At 41.5% G+C, this 21,063-nt stretch overlaps 1 protein-coding gene across 1 annotated transcript in view; it reads right to left on the bottom strand.

Moving 5' to 3' along the window:
- Positions 1-21,063, bottom strand: part of FREM2 (FRAS1 related extracellular matrix protein 2) — a 358,247-nt gene that overhangs the window by 52,147 nt on the left and 285,037 nt on the right. The window contains exons 9-14 of the mRNA XM_005862726.2: positions 21,043-21,063; positions 18,204-18,368; positions 16,733-16,915; positions 6,769-6,899; positions 4,828-4,986; positions 3,078-3,381 (exon numbers count right to left, since the gene is read on the bottom strand). The exon at positions 21,043-21,063 is cut by the window's right edge and continues 177 nt beyond it. Of these exons, the coding sequence (XP_005862788.1) occupies positions 3,078-3,381; positions 4,828-4,986; positions 6,769-6,899; positions 16,733-16,915; positions 18,204-18,368; positions 21,043-21,063 (963 nt within the window). The remainder of the gene's footprint in view (positions 1-3,077; positions 3,382-4,827; positions 4,987-6,768; positions 6,900-16,732; positions 16,916-18,203; positions 18,369-21,042) is intronic.

Genomic DNA, 21,063 nt, shown 5'->3' with positions numbered 1-21,063 from the left:
GTGGAGCAAGCGATCAGAGGGAGATGGGGGTCCCCTGCCCAGGCATGATTCCTGGGCCAGAGGCATCAGGCCTGGGCGGGGGTCAGAGCCAGTGATCGGGGGGAGATGGGGGTCCCCTGTCCAAGCCTGACACCTCTGGCGGAGGCGTCAGGCCTGGGCAAGGGGCCGATCAGGCGATCGGAGGGTGATGGGGGTCGACGCCTCTGGCCAAGGCATCAGGCCTGGGCGAGGGCGGAGCCAGCAATCAGAGGGGGCTGGGGGTCCCCTGCCCAGGCCTGACACCTCTGGCAGAGGCATCAGGCCTGGGCAAGGGGCCGATCCTACAATTGGAGGGTGATGGGGGTCAATGCCTGAGGGCTCCCAGTATGTGAGAGGGGGCAGGCTGGGCTGAGGGACACTCCCCGCCTCACCCAGTGCACGAATTCCATTCCATGCACCCGGCCCCTAGTCCTATATAATAAAAGCCTAATATGCAAATTGACTGAACAGCAGAACGACTGGTCGCTATGCTGCCCAATGACCACCAGGGGGCAGACCCTCAACACAGGAGCTGCCCCCAGCCTGCAGGCCCCAGTCCAGCCAAGGCAGGTGCCAGCAGGGACTCCCTGATCGCCCCCTCGGTCACCCCACAGATTGGTCCTGATCGCTGGCCAGGCCTAGGGACCCTACCGGTGCACAAATTTCATGCACCAGGCCTCTAGTTTAATATAAAGTATGAACAGACACAGTATGGATGATTGAAAATCAATGGAAAAAAAGTAAGTGTAGTTTAATTAAGTGATTTGATGTTTACTCTAGACATTAAATATACATTATTTGATGTTATAAAATATACATTATTTATAAGCTAATAAAACTAAAAAATGCACTCATTTTTAAAACAAAAACTAATGTGTCTTTGAAATAAGAGAACAAAATGTTTAGTTTTCTCTATATATGTAATTTCTTACAGTATGTGTATTATAAATTATAACTCATTATTTCTCTTCTCTCTTTCTCTGACACTCAAGAATTTTGTCATGAAAATCTTTCTCCAATATTTACTTTAAGGTAATTTTAATGTTTTCATTTTAATATCATGGAAGGGACCGAGATGCTGAATTACAATTTGAAGACATCTAGGAAATATAATTTTCAACTGGTACAAAATTGGGGAATTAGGTACTTATTAGGACAGGAATAAAATCAGAGGGCAGGCCTCAGTATTTGGGCTGTCTGTTTTATTAGTAGGACTTATTTTAAGGTATTTCTTAATTTTTCTTTTTTTGGTACCAACTCAAAAGTTTGGTTTTAAGAGAAACTTAAACACCATATGTTTTAATCCCAATAAAAGGGCATATTTAATATACATGATATTAAAAGATATTGATCCTTATTATATAATGGGGAGGTGGTACATATACATTTCTTTATGCAGTAAGTATACTTCTAAAATCTTGCATGCAAATAGAAGTTTTAGAAATAGAATCTTATAAATAAACGGGTATTTTAAAATTTAATTTAAAATGTTTTCTGTAGAGTGAAGGATTGGTTTATAAAGTGGATTTCCTGTCTTTTGTTATCTTTAACCATATCCTATTCTCCACCCCAAAGTGTCAAGCTCCAGTCCTGAACACAATCTCCCTTGTATTAACAAGGTCTGGGCACTTGTACATACTTCTCTACCTGGATGATACCTCCTCTTCAGTCCCCAGCAAACTCCTACTCATGCAACAACCAACTTGGAATATTTTAGCATCGTATATGAGCCAATTTTCTAGGTCTGAACCTTGTATACTATCTGCTTCATTTTCTGATCCTCTCACATGCCTTCCATTTCTCTGCTTTTAGTTCCCAGAATATTCCATGTTTTTTTCATGCTTCTCTGAGTCATTACTCATGCCTTTTCCCCTCTGTTTTCAAGATTCAGATTAAGAATCTCCTGTTTAATAAAACCTTTCCTGACCCATTCTGGGTAGAACTAATCACAACCACTTTTGCATTTCTGTGCCCTGTCCAGACTAAACGTTGTGTCCTCAATTTGAGTTTAAACTCCTTGAGGACAATAATCTTGCCTTATTTATTTATTTTTAAAAAATTCTGAGCATAAAACACTTATATGGCAACAGAAAGTCTGGTGTATGATAGGTGATTTTAAAATGTGGAATGAACAAATATTTGTTTTTAATAAATATATTAAAATGGATTATCATTTTTAAGTACTTACTAGTATAGCATATTATAAAATACACTAGTGGCTCAGTGCACAGAATTCATGCATGGGGAGGGAGTCCCTCAGCCCAGCCTGCACCCTCTCCAATTGGGGACCCCTTGGGGGATGTCTGACTGCCTGCAGTTGGACATCCCTCTCGCAATCTGGGACTGCTGGCTCCTAACCACTCGCCTGCCTGCCTGCCTGATTGCACCTAACTGCCTCTGCCTGCCTGATCGCCCCTAACTGCTCTCCCCTGCCGGCCTGATCTAGCCCCCAAATGCTTCTGCCTGTCTGATCACCCCTAACTGCCCTCCCCTGCTGGACTGATCTCACCCCCAACTGCCTTCCCCTGCCAACCTGATCTCGCCCAGTCTCTGTGTCTCTTTGTTTTTCTCAGCAGTCCTCCAGGCCTCCCTGCCTCCCTGTCTCCCTCTTCCTCTTTCCCGGTTGGGAGGAGGCGGGGCCAGTGGGGGCTGCTCCACCCTCTGCCGATCCTCCCTTCCATCCTGGCCTCTTCAGGCCCAGTCTGTTTTGTTTCCTCATTCTGAGAGAGTGAGTTGGGATGGAGGGAAAGAAAGGGAGAAAAGGCTGTGAGCTGGTGGGCACTGTGTGTGTCTGTGCGTGTGCATGGTTGTGAGTGAGTGTGAGTGCCGGCCCTGCCTCCCTCGTCCCTGTCTCCACTGCCCCAAGTCCCCACCCACCAGAGCCTGCTGCGCACGCAGCCTGGGCATTAGGTAGAATCTTCGGTTGTTGTGGATGTGACGGACCCAGGGTTTTTATATATTAGGATGGGGCATTTGAAAAAATTAATAACCAGAAATTAAACATTTATAATATGCCATGGTATCCCAATGATCTTCATGTGAAAATAGGAATATGTTACCTTCTTCTTTACTGATGGTTACAATAGGGCTCATCAGCTCCAGACCTTCATTGCCATTGGTATTGACAGCACGAGCCGCACACTGTACCCTGGAGCCAGGTTGAAAGTATATGGAGTCTAAAGTGATCATCTTGGATGATGTAAAATAGGTGTCAAAGTCCACTTCTTTCATGGGGCTGGTCACACCATCAGTGCCAGTGGGTGCACTAATCAGCCATCGGTACAGAGTCAAAGTATCATTGATGTTCTCACTTGTACAAATAGAACCTGTTTTGTCATAGTTTGAATATTTAGGATTGCAAGCCTATGGGGAACACAGAACTCTGTTAGGGTCACAATATAGAATAATGTGTAAACTATTCATCTCAAGTTCCATCATAGTGCTTTCACTGATGCTTTTTCCCCCTTCCTACATGCTATTTGTGCAACCCTCAAATTTTTATTCCTAGCCATGATAGCTCTTATGAACTCTAATCTTGCATTTCAAACAGCTATTGGATGTTTCTACTTCTAACTGATACAAGTAAAAGTGTTATTCATTTCATCATCTCTTGAATCCTCAGAGTTGTCCATATAATGGTGGGATAGAGAATCTTTGTTCCTTCTCTGTCTCCTTTCCTTCTTCCCTCCTTTCTCTCATCTGGTCAGTGAACTTGGTTAATTCTTCTTTTGCAATATTTCTTAAATTTCTCCCTTCCCATTCCCAACACCACCTCCCTAATTGAGGGCCTTTCTAGTCAAGTGACACACTGCTGCCATGGTAACACTCCAACACAACTTCTCCTCTCATGAAATTCCATGCAAGATCTCCTTGCTACCCAACAAATGAAGTCCACATTCTTTAATGTAACATTTAAAGACCTTTATAACTTGACACCAAATTATTATGTTTGCCTTGTTAATTCAATAAACATTTATTGTGAACCCATTTTATGTAGGTCATCATACCAGAGCTGTTCTGATATAAAAATAGGCCCCAGTTTTTGCTCGCAGGGAGCTTATAATTTAGATTTAAGTGTAGGCAAATAAAAGTGGAATAATAATATACCATTCTTTAACTTGGTTGGTGTGGCTCAGTTGGTTGGAGCATTGTCCCATACACCAAAAGGTCACCGGTTCAATTCCAGGTCATGGCACATACCCCAACTGTGGGTTCGATCCCAGGTTGGGGCACATGCAGGAAGCAACCGATTGATGTTTCTCTCTCACATTGATGTTTCTCCCTCTCTTTTCCTCTCTCTCTAAAAGCAGTGAAAGATAATATGCCACTTTTTTTGCTATTCTTCTAGATGTAACTTATGATGCAATTACTTCTTCCTGAAATGACTTTCCCTTATCTGACTCTTTCAAACTGAAATTCCACCGGACCATCCTAAGCCTTCCCTTGTACATAGAGTTGCATTATTCTTGTGAATATGTTCATATTTTGTCCCGTAGTAACTAATTTTCACATGTTTTTATCTTTTTTATTTTTTGATTTCCCTGAGTGCAGAATCCGACCCTTATTTATTTTCCTATTAGTGACAGACACTGAGATAACATGAAATAACAATCTATGTACACATCACTTAATTAAGCTTTGTTGGATAAAGGAAGAAAAATGAGAACTTTATTTGATTAATACCATATTTTCCTTTTCAAAGTAGTATTTTCCCACTTTTATTTCTTCATGTCAAAGCTAATACTATATTAGTTAAGCTAGAATTATTTTAAGTAATTATTTTACAATTTTCCTCAATTTCCTACTCACTGTGATACAGATGACAGGATAACCAGACACAGGTCCAGCATTCTCTTTAGCTCTGGAAGTATCATCATACATCAATAAGGACACAATTTGAGGGATAGAAGGAAAAGTGACATCTGCCATGCTGTTCATTTCTTCTATATACACAATGGCTTTTGTCACCTAGTGGGAAAAGATAATTATCTGTGATTATTAAAATATTTGACTCTTAGTGGTTCTATTGCACAGAACAATGCCATGATGCTTGGCAAGTCCCTGGCTTCATCATGATAAAATTGTCACATGCAGATACCTTTCAGAGTGACAGATCCTGTATGGTTTATTCTATGTGACTCTGGCACCTTGGCCATATCTTATGGTATCAGGGGAGGGTACCTGAGCCCAGGGCAGTATGTGTTGGACAAAGGCCCATGAAGCATTTGTGCTCTAATTTTTTTCTATAAATTGTGATGAAAGTAGCTAAATCTGTCTTGGAGTTGTTACGTAGAAGATCCATAAAAACAGTCAATTAGTTGATAGTGGGAGAAAAGCTAAAAGACACCCTGAGAGAAGGTAGATCCTAGAGGTTATGTGATAGTTTGGGCTATGCTGAAGTTAGTGCCAGTAAAAAAGCAAAGCTTTAAATGGTCAGAGGTTGAAGGAGCCTGAAGCACAGGCAGAGGGAAAAGTTGAGTCATGATAGGAGAGGAACCTGTGAACATGTGCTGCTGGTAAGGTAATCAGAACACCTTGCTGATAAATTTGCCTTAGCTCCTGAATACTCTTCCAATATCTAACTACCATAGTTTCCAAATCTATATTTATAAGTGCGTTCTTAAAAAAGCTTTTATTACTTGAAGTGAATCTCAGTTTCTTTCACTTAAAAAAGTTTAATATCATGCTCCATAAAAATAACAAAAGACTAATTTTTATGTGATCAAGGCTTAAAAAAAAGATTTTCTGCTCATACTTCTTTAATTTTAAATATGACTTTAAGAAAAGCAAGGCACTGTAGCAGAAATATCACCAAGTAGTAAAAATTACAAAATGGTAACCCATACTTAAGGAAGAAAATCTCTCTAATTTGATCTCATACAAATAGTGAAACAAATAATAAAAGAAATAGAGTAAATTTAAGCATAGATATTATAAATATTGATCTGTTCCTAAATCATTTAGCTTTAAAAATTATTTTAGGCCCTGACCGGTGTGGCTCAGTTGGTTTGAGCATCATCCCCTGCACCAAGAGATCACTGGTTCGATTTCCAGTTCAGGACACTTGCAGGCCGTAGCTGATCGATGTTTCTCTCTCATCAATGTTTTTCTCACTCTCTCCCTTTCTCTTCCTCTCTCTCTAAAACCAATAAAAACTTATTAAAACATTGTTTTGGGTTTAAAGGTAAAAAAATGTTTAAATTTGTTCATCTTAAAGAAAAATTGGTTGCGTATGCAACATAAATTAAATAAAAAGAAAAGAGGTGTTAGAACTGTAACATTTGGGCTATGCTGAAGTGAGTGCCAATAAATGTTATATTTACTCTAGACATTAATTTAATAAAGCTAGGTTGAAAAGGTGAAGATTTTTTGAAGATTAGCAAACTATTTTGTGAATTAAAATGTGTGTTTTAATGAGTTGTGCACTGAATTAATGGTCTCATCTTTGTGCTGAGATGATGCTTTCTCTCTGGAGATTAATTTTAAATTGCTGTACATGGGCAGATGTAGGGCTCAGTGACTCTAGTCCTTGAGTTTCTACAAACATGATTTTTCAAACAAAGACACGAATCTCTTGATTACAATCTAATAGGAACAAAATTTATTTAGGAGTTAAAAGGGATAATGCACATCTCCTTTTTATAAGGCTTGTACAGAGTCCCATTACTGTATTGTACACTATGAGATGCTTATATGCAATTTCCCTGATAAAATGTTAGCTATGAATTTGTACCTGTATTTATTACTTACCTGTGTCTCTGCTATCATATTTTCATCAGGTTTTAGGTGAACAGTGAAGGCCTCTCTCATCTCTCTAACCCCATCGTGGATTACTTCAATTTCAACAATGTGCTGGGTTTCTCCCTCCTTAAATTCAATTTCTATAAGTGCAAAATCACAAATTTAAATATTTTACATATGAATATGAGTTTTTGTTAAGCTTTTTTGTGAGTGATTCACAATCTGAAATACAGTTTACAATATGGACCAGTGTGTGTGTGTGTGTGTGTGAATGAAATGGAATAAAAAGTTTTTTAAAATCACCTATTTCTACTATATTCATTACACTCTAATATTTTCTATTCTATTCTATTCTATCCTGAAAAAAATTTAATCATAAGCTACTAAATTTATTTATTGGACCTCAGTTTGAAAAAATGCTGAGTTATGGAAAGGATAATCAACAGTTCTAATACCAGGACACAACCAGAAAAACTTGCATCTTATTTCCCAAAATTTCTAAACCAACAGGACATAAGTCAAATGAATATGGTCACAAATATTATTGAATGTGAACAGTATTTACATTATGTATATATCTGGAAAAGCTGAATGTAAAATTAAGATTTTATCAACATATCAAATTATATCTTAAATTATATCTGTTATTGTTGATGTTAATCTTGGAAACTTAAAAACTTTTTTTAAAGATAAATATTAATGGTATTTTTTCTCTCATCCCTGTCCTTCCTCACTAAACAAAATTGCTTCATTATCTTGAAAACTAAGCCTAATTCTGTGAATCCCTTTGAACCCACTTACTTTAAAATTCTGAAAATGTTAAAATTTAATTGATTTTATTGAACTCATGAATAAGCAGCTGACTATAGTATGAAACCCGTATAAACTATTTTGTAGTTTTACTATACCTTTTTAGAAAATGGCACAGAAGTTTAAATAAAGAAGATAATGCATAATCATTCCAATTAAAAAAGATAACAGATGATGCTTTGTGATCTAACTGCAGTTCAGTCATTATAATTCAAAATTACAAGTCTTAAAATGAGGCAGAAGAAAATGTGTCTCCAATGTATTTTTCCTTTCCTACTTCTACTTTATAATTGTCAATTATAAAAAATAGAGGCCGAATGCACAAAATTCGTGCACTAGTAGGCCTTCCTTCTCCCAGCTCCTGGCACTGGCTTCCCTCTGACATCTGGGACCCGGGCTTTGCTCTGGCCACCAGCAGGCACTCGGGACCCGGGCTTCCTTCGTCTGGAAGGACGTCCAGTCTAATTAGCATATTATGCTTTTATTATTATAGAAGTGTTTAAAACTGAGTTAGTAAGCCAGACTCATCTTTAAAATTAGTTCTGTGTCTAGATACAGCCATTTTACACATTAGCCTTAGCATGTTCTGTCTTTGATTCCACATACCCTGAAAGAGCTCATGGCACTTGTTCCAAAAGAAAAAAATAGGCGATCATTTCTGGCCCACCAATTTGTTTAGTTTGACCGTGAGACATTGCATTAAAAAAATTAGTTTCTAACACTTAAAAATCTGTGGATTTCATAGGAAAGTATAGATTTTTGAGTTCTTTTGAACTTTTCTGTCTGCAACAGTCAGCTGGCTATGATAGCACAGGCTTTTTTTTTTTTCTTTCTCAGCAGCGAATAGATTTTCCATCACTCCATTCTCACCCCAACCCCGAAACACTTCCCTTGCTTCACTCATTCTATAGCTTGTCTTAGCCCTATAAGCATTCAAGTTTTGTAACCCTCTGAATTGCACAAACTCAATTTCTAAGACGTTAAAAACTTAAGTGTTTATTTTAAACTAGAGGCTCAGAGCACGAAATTCATGTGCTTGGGGGAGGAGGCAGTCCCTCAGCCCAGCCTGCACCCTCTCACAGTCCAGAAACCCTTGGGGGATGTCCGACTGATGGCTTAGGCCCATTCCCTGTAGGGAGTGGACCTAAGCCGTCAGTCAGACATCCTTAGCACTGCTGTGGAGGTGGGAGAGGCTCCTGCCACCACTGCTGTGCTCGCCAGCCATGAGCCCAGCTTCTGGCTGAGCGGCGCTCCCCTTGTGGGAACGCACTGACCACCAGGGGGCAGCTCCTGCATTGAGCGTCTGCCCCCTGGTGGTCAGTGCATATCATAGCGACTGGTCGTTGTGCAGTTTGGTCCATTTGCATATTAGCCTTTTATTATATAGGATGTTAAATTATTATTTTCTTACAGTACATGTGTTAGGTGATAGTTGTTTTCTCAACTATTTTAGTCTTTATCTGTTACTTTAAACATTTTTAGCATAAACATTTCACCTTGTATTCTATATTTAAGTTTTTCTGTTTATTTGAAATGACTGATTTAAATTTGTAACATAAAAGGAAAAATTAGAGCATAGTATTTCAGAAAATATTTCCTTTTTTGGTATGCTTTGATTCTCTTTATCTTTTTTAAAATATAAATTTAAATTTATTTTTTACTTAACTACAGTTGTTATATAATCTTATATTGGTTATACTAGCTTCAGGTGTACAATATTAGGCATTTTTAACTTATAATGTGATTACCCCACTAATTCTAGTAAGTATCTGTCACTGTGTAAACTTATCACAATATTACTGACCATGTTCCCCTTCCCTTTTTCACTAACCTCCCCAACTCCTCCCTTCTGGCAAATCATCCCTTTGGCCTCTGTTCCTATGAATCTGTTTTTATTTTGTTTGCTTGTTTTGTTTTCAAAGCCCATGTATAAGTGAAATCACATGGAATTTGTCTTTCTCTGACTTATTTCACTTAGCCTCATACCTTGTAGACCCATCCATGTTGTTGCAAATTGCACCCCTAGGAAAACAGTATGGAGATCCCTCAAAAAACTAAAAATAGATATACTATACAACCCAGCAATTTCACTTCTGGGTACTTACCCAGAGAACACTAATTTGAAAAGATATGTGCCCCCCTATGTTCACTGCAGAATAATTTCCCATAGTCAAGATATGGAAGCAATCTAGGTGTCCATCAATAGATGAATGAATAAAGATGTGATACATCTATACAATGGAATGTTACACATCTATAAAAAGAATGAAATATTGCCATTTGTGACAACATGGAAGGATTAGAAAATATTACTTAAATTTTTATTATAAACATTATAAACAGCAAGCTGACATTTATGTGATAAAAAAGAAACAGGCTGGCCCCAGCTGGGTGGCTCAGTTGGTTAGAGCATCATCCCATGCATCAAAAAGATTGTAGGTTCAATTCCTGGTCAGGGCACATTCCGAAATTGTGGGTTCAATATCTGGTCAGGGCATGTACAGGAGGCAACCTGAGAGGTGTTTCTCTCTCACATTGATGTTTTGCTCTCTCTCTCCTTACCTTTCTAAATTAATAAACACATTCTCAGGTGAGGATTAAAAAAAATGACACAGGCTGTTTTAATGTTATTTAACATTTTTCTGACTGTCAATTTATTGCATAGATATAATTTTTTTTGAAAGAGAGGAAGAGAGAGGGAGAGGGAGGGAGGGAGAGAGAGAGAGAGAGAGAGAGAGAGAGAAGCATGGATTGGTTGCCTCCCATACACACCCCGGCCAGGACCGAACCTGCAATCTGGTATGTACCCTGACCGGGAATCAAACCCGTGACCTTTCCATGTACAGAATCATGCTCTAACCAACTGGGCCAAACTGGCCAAGGCTGCATAGATATAATTTTGTTTCTGTTTTAGCAAAGAATATTTGTTTTATTTCTAAGAAAAACATCTACTTCTCAAGGTCATATTTTGCACATTTAGAAGGTGTTTTCTTCATATAAAACCTGTGTATTAAGAGGCTTACTTTAGCCTGACTGGAGTGTTTCAGTTGATTGAGTGCTGTTCTGTGCACCACAAGGCTGTCAGTTAAATTCCTGTATGGAAACTATTGATGTTTTTCTCTCACATAGATGTCTCTACTCTCTCTCTCTCTTTCCCTCTCTCTCTCTCTTTCTCTCACTAATCATGTTATTGGGGACAATAAAAAATAAATAATAGACTTATTTTAGATCTTATAATTTAGTGATAAGCAGTATTTTTCTCTCATTTTTGGTGGTATCTGATTTATTTCAAATATATTATCATCCTATATAATAAAGAGCTAATATGCAAATGGTCACCACACCCTCACACTGTCACACCATAACGACTCAGACACTCAACACTGGGGAGAGAGGAATGGGGACGAGCCAGGCACAAATGAGCTCACAAGAGAGGAATGGGGACCAGTCAGGCTGTGGCCCGGGAGAGGGACAAGCTACCTGCCCTGCAGTCCCAGGTGCCAGCGCCTACAGCTGCGGTCTGAGCGAAGTTGCCCACCCACGGTCCCCTGAGGCTGCGGTTGGCCCGGGTGAAGCCAGCCCGGGTCCTGGGTCCCTGCAGCCGGCCAAAGGAGGGAATCCTGGGTCCTGGGTGCGGGGCGAGGCAGAGGCGGTTAGAGGTGATCAGGCCAGCAGGGAAGGAGTTAGGGGCGATCAGGCAGGCAGGCAGAGGTGGTTAGGTGTGATTAGGCAGGCAGAGGTGGTTAGGGGTGATCAGGCAGGCAGGCAGAGGGGTTAGGGACGATCAGGCAGGCATGGAGGCGAGTGGTTAGGAGCCAGCGGTCCCGGATTTCAAGAGGTAGTTGGACATCCCTTGTAGGGTCCCAGATTGGAGAGGGTACAGGCCAGCCTGAGGGAACCCCCAATGGACGAATTTTGTGCACCAGGCCTCTAGTCTATATATATAAAAGCCAAGCGACCGCAATGCCAGAATGACTGGAATGACCGGTTGCTATGATGCCCACTGCGTCCGGCCAACTGGCCCAATTGGGGGGGCGGCCCCTCCCCCCAGCTGGCCCCTAGTCGGATCGGGGGTGGGGCCGGCCAACCTCCTGTGGCCCCCCCTCCCCCTGACTGGCCCCACCCCCAATCAGGGTGTGGTGGGCCGATCGGGGGTGGGACCAGTGAGGGGGAGGTGTTGCAGGTAGTTGGTCAGCTGGCCCTGCCCTTGATTGGGGTGGGGGAGCCGATTGGGGGCCGGGCCAGCCAGGGGGAAGGGTGTAGGAGGTTGGCCAGCCAGCCCCGCCCCCAATCCATCTGGGGCTGGCTGGGGGGAAGGGCTGCCTCCCGACTGGGCCAGTTGGCTGGCTGCAGTGGGTATCATAGCGACTGGTCGTTCTGGCATTCTGGTCGCCTGGCTTTTATATATATAGATTATTGTATCTTTTTCCACATGAACTGTAAACCTACTTGTTGGAGTACTTACTCCTGAACCCTGCTCCCCTGCTCACTGTGGAGCTTGTGGGAGCAAGTTTCTCTTTGATCCTGCTCAACTACAACTGTGGGGTCTTAGTTCCCCTGCCAGGAACAGGACCTTCATGGATGCCAGGTATTAGAAGGAAAAGTCATAAGCATAGAAGAGAGACCTTATTGCAGACAAAGTAGCCATTGCTTCCACGTAGCCATTAGAGAAAACAGTTCTTCAAAGTAGCATTACAAAGTAGCCACATAAAGCAGCCCTTGCTAATACAGTAGCAAACACAGGAGCCATACCAAGCGGCTGCACACCGGCTGGTCAACAACACATCTTTATACCAACTTAGACAAAAGAGGCTTCTTGCCAAATAGTGACATCAGTATTTGGGTTATATGTCCTTGTTCATATCTTATCCATATGTCCTTGTTCAATCTTAAGATTTTGCTAAAATCTCTCAAACAAGTTGAAGGTGGTGACAGCATGCCCGAAACCTATCAATAAAAGGCCCAAGAAAAGTACACCTGCACAGTGCATACAATATAATCTCTATGTCCTTGCTTTTGCACCTACGTAAGGCAACTTGGCCTTGCACATCTGGCATACTCTGGACAGGGCCCCCACCCTCAAATTAGCCTTGAATATCCAGCATACTTTGATTAGGGTTCCCACACTACTTTTGCCCCAAACTATATGCATAAAAAGTACAAGCTCCTCTGCAGAAAATGCTTTTTTACACTATTCTATCATTACCTTTATAACTGATTTAGTAATAACTATCAGTCTTTTTCTAAATTGTGTATGCAAGTTAGGAGATAAAGATGAATGCCTGGGAGAACTAAGATGGCCCCATAGGTAAATGCCTGTACTCACTGCCTCCCACAACCACATCAAAATTACAACAAATAAAGAACAACCATCATTCAGAATCGCCTGAAAGCTGGCTGAATGGAAGTCCTACAACTAGAGAAGTAAAGAAGAAAGCACGTTGAGACTGGTAGGAGGGGCAGAGGTGCGGAATGGTCCAACACCCACGTGTGATGTGTTGTTGTTTTTTTTAAATCAGGAGGGAGATCATCTCTGTGGAGGCTGCCCGTGAGGAACAAGGGGTCCCAGCCCACACCAGACCCCCAGCTCAGGGACCCAGAGCTGGGAAGAGAAGTCCCCATAATTATGGGCTATAAAAACCAGCAGGGATTGGGGCAGAGAGACACGGAGGCTTCTGGAGACCCAGGTGTTTTTTTAAAAGGCTGGCACATGAACTTACATGGTCCCGCTTCATCTGAGCTCCAGCACTGGGCCCAGGGAAGCTTCTCTGGGGGACCCAGACACATACTGGGAGGAACTGGATTGTCTGGCATCGGGTCAGGAACTTGGGGGAAGCTTTCTCCCAGTCAGGGGTGCTTGCAGGGGTAACTGTTTCTGTGCTGAGACCTCCCCTGTGGCAGGGCTGACTGGCAGCCATATCTGTTGGCTCCATCCTGATGATTCCCTGAGACCCCACCCCATCCAGTTTGCAGTCCCTCCAAACCTGTTTGCAGCAGCTTATCCATATGTCCTTGTTCAATCTTCAGATTTTGCTAAAATCTCTCAAACAAGTTGAAGGTGGTGACAGCATGCCTGAAACCTATCAATAAAAGGCCCAAGACCTAGCACTAGCACCAGCCTGCTTTGCTTCATAGCTAGGCCTTGCCTGGGCACCTCAAAGCCCAATACAAATAGCTACTGCAGGATGTCCCCAGACTGGCTGACTTTGCACCTCCCTGGAGGCCCTAGAGCCAGTGCACCTGATGGAAAGCTTCAGACCACAGCAGATTACAACTCTACACATCCACAAGTGACACACTCAAGAGGCCAACTCAGTGAGCACCAAAGCCCCACTGAAGCAAGTCCTGCTCCTTAAGGGTGTTTTCTGCACAGCAGCTCTCCCACTGTAGTCACAGCAGGTTCTCACAGCCAATTGGCCTAGAGGTCAATTCCTCCCAGAGATGCCAATAGCAATGAAGGTTCAACTATAAGACTATGCACACAGCCTACACCGGGGGTCACCTAGAGTACCCAGTTAAGGTGACATACTACAGGACACATACTACACAAGGCCACTCTGCCCATTCTAGGGGACATAGCAGCTCTAATACATAGAAACAAACTCAGAGAAGAAGCCAAAATGCAGAGACAAAGAAACATGTCACAAATGAAAGAAATGTAACCAAGCAAACTACTGGATACAGAGTTCAAATCCATGGTTATAGGGTTACTCAAGGGTCTTCATGAGAGCTTCTAGGCAAAGTGGTTCTCAACCTGTGGGTCCTGACCCCTTTAGGGTTCAAATGACCCTTTCACAGGGGTCACCTAAGACCATTGGAAAACACATATATAATTACATATTGTTTTTGTGATTAATCATTATGCTTTAATTATGTTCAATTTGTAACAATGAAATTGGGGGTCACCAAAACATGAGGAACTGTATTAAAGGGTCGCGGCATTAGGAAGGTTGAGAACCACTGTAGTCTAATCACTTAGCAACACCAGCCAGGGCATGTCAGTAATTTTAAGTCTTTCCTCATGGATTTACCTTATTCCTTAGAAAGCCTCTTCTACCCACTGGGGATGTGCCCACAACCAAGGTACATGCCCTTGACCGGAATCGAACCTGGGACCTTTCAGTCCGCAGGCCGACGCTCTATCCACTGAGCCAAACCAGTTACGGCTCTCAACCTTCTTAATGCTGCGACCCTTTAATACAGTTCCTCATGTTGTGGTGACCCCCAACCATAGAATTATTTTCATTGCTACTTCATAACTGTAATTTTGCTACTGTTATGAATCATAATGTAAATATCTGATATGCAGGATGTATTTTCAGGGTTTGCGACCCACAGGTTGAGAACCGCTGCATCTAGGGACTTAATGAGACTTTCAAGGATCTTAGTGAGAATGTCAAAGACATGGAAAAGGACCCATCAGAAGTTAAGCATACACCAATTGAAATAAAGAATAATTTACAGGGATTTAACAGTAGAGAATTCTAAGAATCAAATCAATGATTTGGAATATGAGGAAGCAAAAAACACCCAATCAAAAAAGCAAAAAGAATCCAAAAATATGAAGATAGTTTAAGGAGCAACTTCAAGTGTACTAACATTCATATTTTGGGGGTGCCAGAAGGAGAAGATAGAGAGCACGATATTGAATACCTATTTGAAGAAATAATGACGGAAAACTTCTCCTACCTGGTGAAAGAAATGGACTTACAGGTCCAGGAAGCTGATAGTCCCAAACAAGAGGAACCAAAAGAGGCCCACACCAAAACACATCATAATCAAAATGTCAAGTGTTAATGACAAACAGAGAATCTTAAAAGCAGCAAGAGAAAAGTAGTTACCTACAAGGGAGCTCCCATATGACTGTCAGCTGATTTCTCAACAGAAACTTTGCAGGCCAGAAGAGAGTGGCAAGAAATATTTAAAGTGATGAATAGCAAGAACCTACAACAAAGATCACTCTACCCAGCAAAGCTATGATTTAGAATTGAAGGTCAGATAAAGAGCTTCACAGATAAGAAAAAGCTAAAGGAGTTCATCACCATGAAACCAGTATTACATGACATGTTGAAAGGTATTCTTTAAGAAGAGGAAGAAGAAGAAAAAGGTAAAGATAAAAAATATGAACAACCGAGTGACAACAAATACATATCTATCAACAAGTGAATCTAAAAATCAAATGAAAAAAAATCTGATGAACAGAATAAACTGGTGAAAGGAATAGAATCAGGAGCATGGAAATGGAACAGACTGACGATTCTCAGAGGGAAGGGGGTTGGGGAGTGGGAAGAGATTAACCAAAGATCTTACCTATGAACACAGACAGTTGGACGGTGTAGGCCTGCGGTGGGGTGAGTACGGGGCGCAGGGGAGCAATAGGGGGAAAAAGGAGGATATCTGTAATACTCTCAACAATAAAGATTTAAAAAAAAAGATGAATGCCTAAAGCTCTATGATCATTAGGAACTAATGATTGTAGTGAGAGATAGGAAACTAGAAACCAAGTGGATAAGAAGAATTCCAAATAATTCATAGACTAAATTTGGGACATTAATTTATATTTATTTTGTCAGCAAACAAATCTGAGAGAAGAAGAGGGAGAGGCAGAATGTGTACTGAATGATTTGTCTTAATTATTTATAAAAGTAAATGGTGAAATGATCCATAAATTTGAGGCAATAGAGAGACAGATGAAAAGCACCCATAATGGGTTTTTGAGGCCCATAGACTTTATGGTCTCATGTAGTTGATATTTTACCACTCTTTTTTTGCCCTCCATAAACACAAAATTTTCTAGCTGGAAGTTTTAAATTGTGGGTGTTTTATAAACTAAAATAGACTACTATCTCTGCTATTATGCATTTTCAATGCAATAGAATACTTCACAAGAATTATTATTCAATGTCTGATTACCATAGTGAAGGTGAAAGTAGACTCAAAACAGAAAGTTGTCTAGCATGTTTACTCAAAAATTTCATAAGTCCTAACACATATACTCTCTAAGTCAAAAGAGGAATTCTGGAAATAAATTCCATTGTTTTTGTTTTTTCTGAAGACTAATTTACAGGTATATGTATATTTTTATTTCAATTGATATTTTCTTACTTTTCTCATGGTCACTTGAGTACAACCCCCATGGACACAGAACTGGGAGCGCCCTTACCTTCTGACACAGGGTGGTAGTCTTCTCCAGAGGTGGCCGAGCCGTCCTTGGTGTGCACTCTCACGATGGAAACCTTTGAAGTGTCTCCTTGGCGAATCACTGGAATCTTTATAACCACTGATTGTCCTGGTTCTTTAGGTTCATTTATGCTAAATTTGGTTTCTCCGAATTTAATAATAGTCTCTAAAATTGTGGGAAATAGGAATAATTTTTAAATTGTAAAAGGAATTTTTCTCCATTTCTAATGTTTCTTTCCCTGTGGGAAGAGCTTAATTACTATTATACTCCTGGCTTCTTTCTGTTTCCTCACCCAATATTATTGAGTGTGTTAGGAACAACTGAGCACACATAACATAGTCCAGCCCCTTACTTAGGAATTAACCAGTCCTCAAAGAGCATATGCTCTAGGCAGTCTCTATGTGCCAAAATTTTATGGGAGCAGGCCACTGAGAGTGGGAAGAGAGGGAGGAAATTGTTGGCCCAGGACTGCCTGCACCCAAATGTATGTCAGGAAAAGAGGGGAGGTATGAATGTTAGGGATTTAGTATCCTATATAATAAAAGGGTAATATGCAAATTGACCCTAACAGCAGAACGACTGGGAATGACTGGTCATTATGACACACACTGACCACCAGGGGGCAGACGCTCAATGCAGGAGCTGCCCCCTGGTGGTCAGTGCGCTCCCACAGGGGGAGCTCTGCTCAGCCACAAGCCAGGCTGACCGCTGCCAGTACAGCGGTGGTGGTGGGAGCCTCTCCTGTCTCCTCAGCAGCATTAAGGATGTCCGACTGCAGCTTAGGCCTGCTCCCCGCTGGCAAGTGGACATCCCCCAAGGGCTTCCGGGCTGCTAGAGGGATGTCTGACTGCCAGCTTAGGTCCGATCCCCCGGGGAGCAGGCCTAAGCCAGCAGGTGGACATCCCCCAAGGGGTCCCAGACTGCGAGAAGCCACAGGCCAGGCTGAGGGACGCCCCCCCCACCCCAGTGCACAAATTTTTGTGCACCGGGCCTCTAGTTTAGATATAAGTCATATTCTTCAACATCAACTTTCAGTTTTAATGGTTTATTTCATTCCTTATTTTACTCTCTCTTTTTTAAAAAAAAATATTTTATTGATTTTTTACAGAGAGGAAGGGAGAGGGATAGAGAGTTAGAAACATCGATGAGAGAGAAACATTGATCAGCTGCCTCCTGCACACCCCCTACTGGGGATGTGCCCGCAACCAAGGTACATGCCCTTGACCGGAATCGAACCTGGGACCCTTGAGTCCGCAGGCTGATGCTCTATCCACTGAGCCAAACTGGTTAGGGCGACTCTCTCACTCTCTCTCTCTCTCTCTCTCTTTTTAATTCTCATTTGTTTTAAAAGCCTAGTCAAAAACAGTAGGTTGTTTTCTAATCTACCTGAAACTTTAACATAGACGGATTTCAGTTCCCAATTGAAAGTTGAGAATAAGAAATGACTTCTTACTATCAGCATCATCTCGGATCCTTATCAGAGTTTCATTTTGTTCACCAACTGTAGCCCCAAAGGGAGAGTTGCTTTGTGGAGTGCCAAGAACTAGGCGGAGTTCCTCTATTTCCTCATAGAGTCTGTCGTCCATCAGCTCAAGGATACAAGGCTTCTCAGTCTCACCTAGAACAGTAATGACAGCAGATCAATCATATACTATAGGCCAAAAAAGGTACATCTGCAACTAGAATATAAGCACCACAAGGGCAAGCATATTGCCTTTTCCTTGCTTTATCAACAGTGCAAATAATAGTGTCTGGCATGTAGTAAGCCTTCAATAAATATTTGTTGAATGAATAATTGTTCATTCACTGCAATGACAAGCCAACTACTTGAATGGGATTTCTTTAACATCTTTAAGTCTTTAAGTCCTGTCACTCATCTTAGAAAACAAGGAAAAAGAGAAAGTGCCAATTTTTGTTTATAAATTACTAGCATTATAATCAAGAAGTAAATTTAGCAGCCTAGTACATGTTGATCATTGTTAATTTGACTGCAGTACCAGTTTCTAGAACAATTACTAGATCTCAACTGATCAGATATTTTAAGGATCTGGATACATATATTAAAAATCTGACATCGGGGGAGAGACCAAGATGGCAGCATAGGTAAACACCGGAGACTGCTGCCGCAAACAACCACTTCAAAAATACAACTAAAAGACGGAACGGACATCACCCAGAACCACAGGAAGGCTGGCTGAGGAGAGACTCTTCAACTAGAAGGAAAAATAACAGCACACCGAGGCTCAGAGGAGGCGCAGTGTGGAAAATACTCAGGTGCGGAGGTGCGCGCGCAAAGCGGGCTGGTGGCTGAGAGCGCGGTTGTCGTTTTCGGTCAGGGGGGAGTCTCAGACTCTGAGCTCCAGATACGGGCGAATCGCTGGGGACTCGGACCCAAACGGGAGAAGCGGGAGTGTCTGGCATCAGTTGGAAGGCAGCTTTCCCTCCGAGGTTTGCAGCGGTTCCTGGGGTTCTGAGAAGCAGAGCCTCTGGGAACGGGACTGAGAGGGGCCATAACCGCTCCCTCCGCCCGCCCTGTTGAGCCCGCCCCGCCCAAGCCCTGCGCAGAGCCATTTGCCAGATCGCCTCAGGCAAAGGCTAGATTAGCACCTCCCCAGAGGACAGAAGTTTTCCGCGGCAGACACAGCTGATTCACACAGCCAGTCGGCCTGGTGGTCAAATCCCTCTAGTATTAACTACAACAATCAAGGCTCAACTAGAACAAGACTGCGCACAAAGACCACTAGGGGGTGCACCAAGAAAGCATAAAAAATGCGGAGACAAAAAAACATGACAGAAATGGAGGATATAGAGCTAAAAATCGCAATTTTGAGGGCTTGCAAAAATGTGCTAGAAGCTGTCAATAAACTTGAGGAGAGAGTCACGAAAACTAATGAGACCCTCGATGCTATGATAAAGAACCAACTAGAAATTAAGCATACACGGACTGAAATAAAGAATATTATACAGACACCCAATAGCAGACCAGAGGAGCGCAAGAATCAAGTCAAAGATTTGAAATGCGAAGAAGCAAAAAACACCCAACCGGAAAAGCAAAATGAAAAAAGAATCCGAAAATATGAAGATAGTGTAAGGAGCCTCTGGGACAGCTTCAAGCGTACAAACATCAGAATAATTGGGGTGCCAGAAGATGAGAGACAGCAAGATATTGAAAACCTATTTGAAGAAATAATGGCAGAAAACTTCCCCCACCTGGTGAAAGAAATGGACTTACAGGTCCAAGAAGCGCAGAGAACCCCAAACAAAAGGAATCCAAAGAGGACCACACCAAGACACATCATAATTAAAATGCCAAGAGCAAAAGACAAAGAGAGAATCTTAAAAGCAGCAAGAGAAAGAGACTCAATTACCTACAAGGGAATACCCATACGACTGTCAGCTGATTTCTCAACAGAAACTTTGCAGGCCAGAAGGGAATGGCAAGAAATATTCAAAGTGATGAATAGCAAGAACCTACAACCAAGATTACTTTATCCAGCAAAGCTATCATTCAGAATTGAAGGTCAGATAAAGAGCTTCACAGATAAGGAAAAGCTAAAGGAGTTCATCACCACTAAACCAGTATTATATGAAATGCTGAAAGGTATCCTTTAAGAGGAGGAAGAAGAAAAAGGTAAAGATACAAATTGTGAACAACAAACATGCATCTATCAACAAGTGAATCTAAGAATCAAGTGAATAAATAATCTGATTTACAGAATGAACTGGTGATTATAATGAATCAGGGACATAGAAAGGGAATGGACTGACTATTCTTGGGGGGGAAAGGGGAATGGGAGATGCGGGAAGAAACTGGACAAAAATCGTGCACCTATGGATGAGGACAGTGGGTGGGGAGTGAGGGCGGAGGGTGGGGTGGGAACTGGGAGGAGGGGAGTTATGGGGGGGAAAAAAGAGGAACAAATGTAACCTGAACAATAAAGATTTAATTAAAAAAAAAAATAAAAATCTGACATCAATTCCTTTTAATTTCTGTCACTTGAGCATTAAGTATCTCCTAGAATTGTGAAATCTACATATATGTCCCTATCACTGAATAAGTTTTGAATAAACAATATAATAAATCACTGAAAATTAATCAATAAATTGATACAGACACCAAAAAGGACATTCACTCAACCTGTTACAATCTACCTCACCATATTATCATTTAGTGTACATAACATTATGTCATAAGCTTATTGAAATCAAGAACTTATATGTTCCTGATATATATTACTCACAAAAATTTGGTCTACTAAAATTTCAAATAAACATGTCAAGCTTAAACTTACCTGGCAGGAATTCAACGATGG

Source organism: Myotis brandtii, unplaced genomic scaffold, assembly GCF_000412655.1.
Source record: "Myotis brandtii unplaced genomic scaffold, ASM41265v1 scaffold166, whole genome shotgun sequence".
NCBI lineage: Eukaryota > Metazoa > Chordata > Mammalia > Chiroptera > Vespertilionidae > Myotis > Myotis brandtii.
The sequence above is the reverse complement of the archived record's forward strand: the minus strand, read 5'-3'. Positions and strand labels throughout refer to the sequence as shown.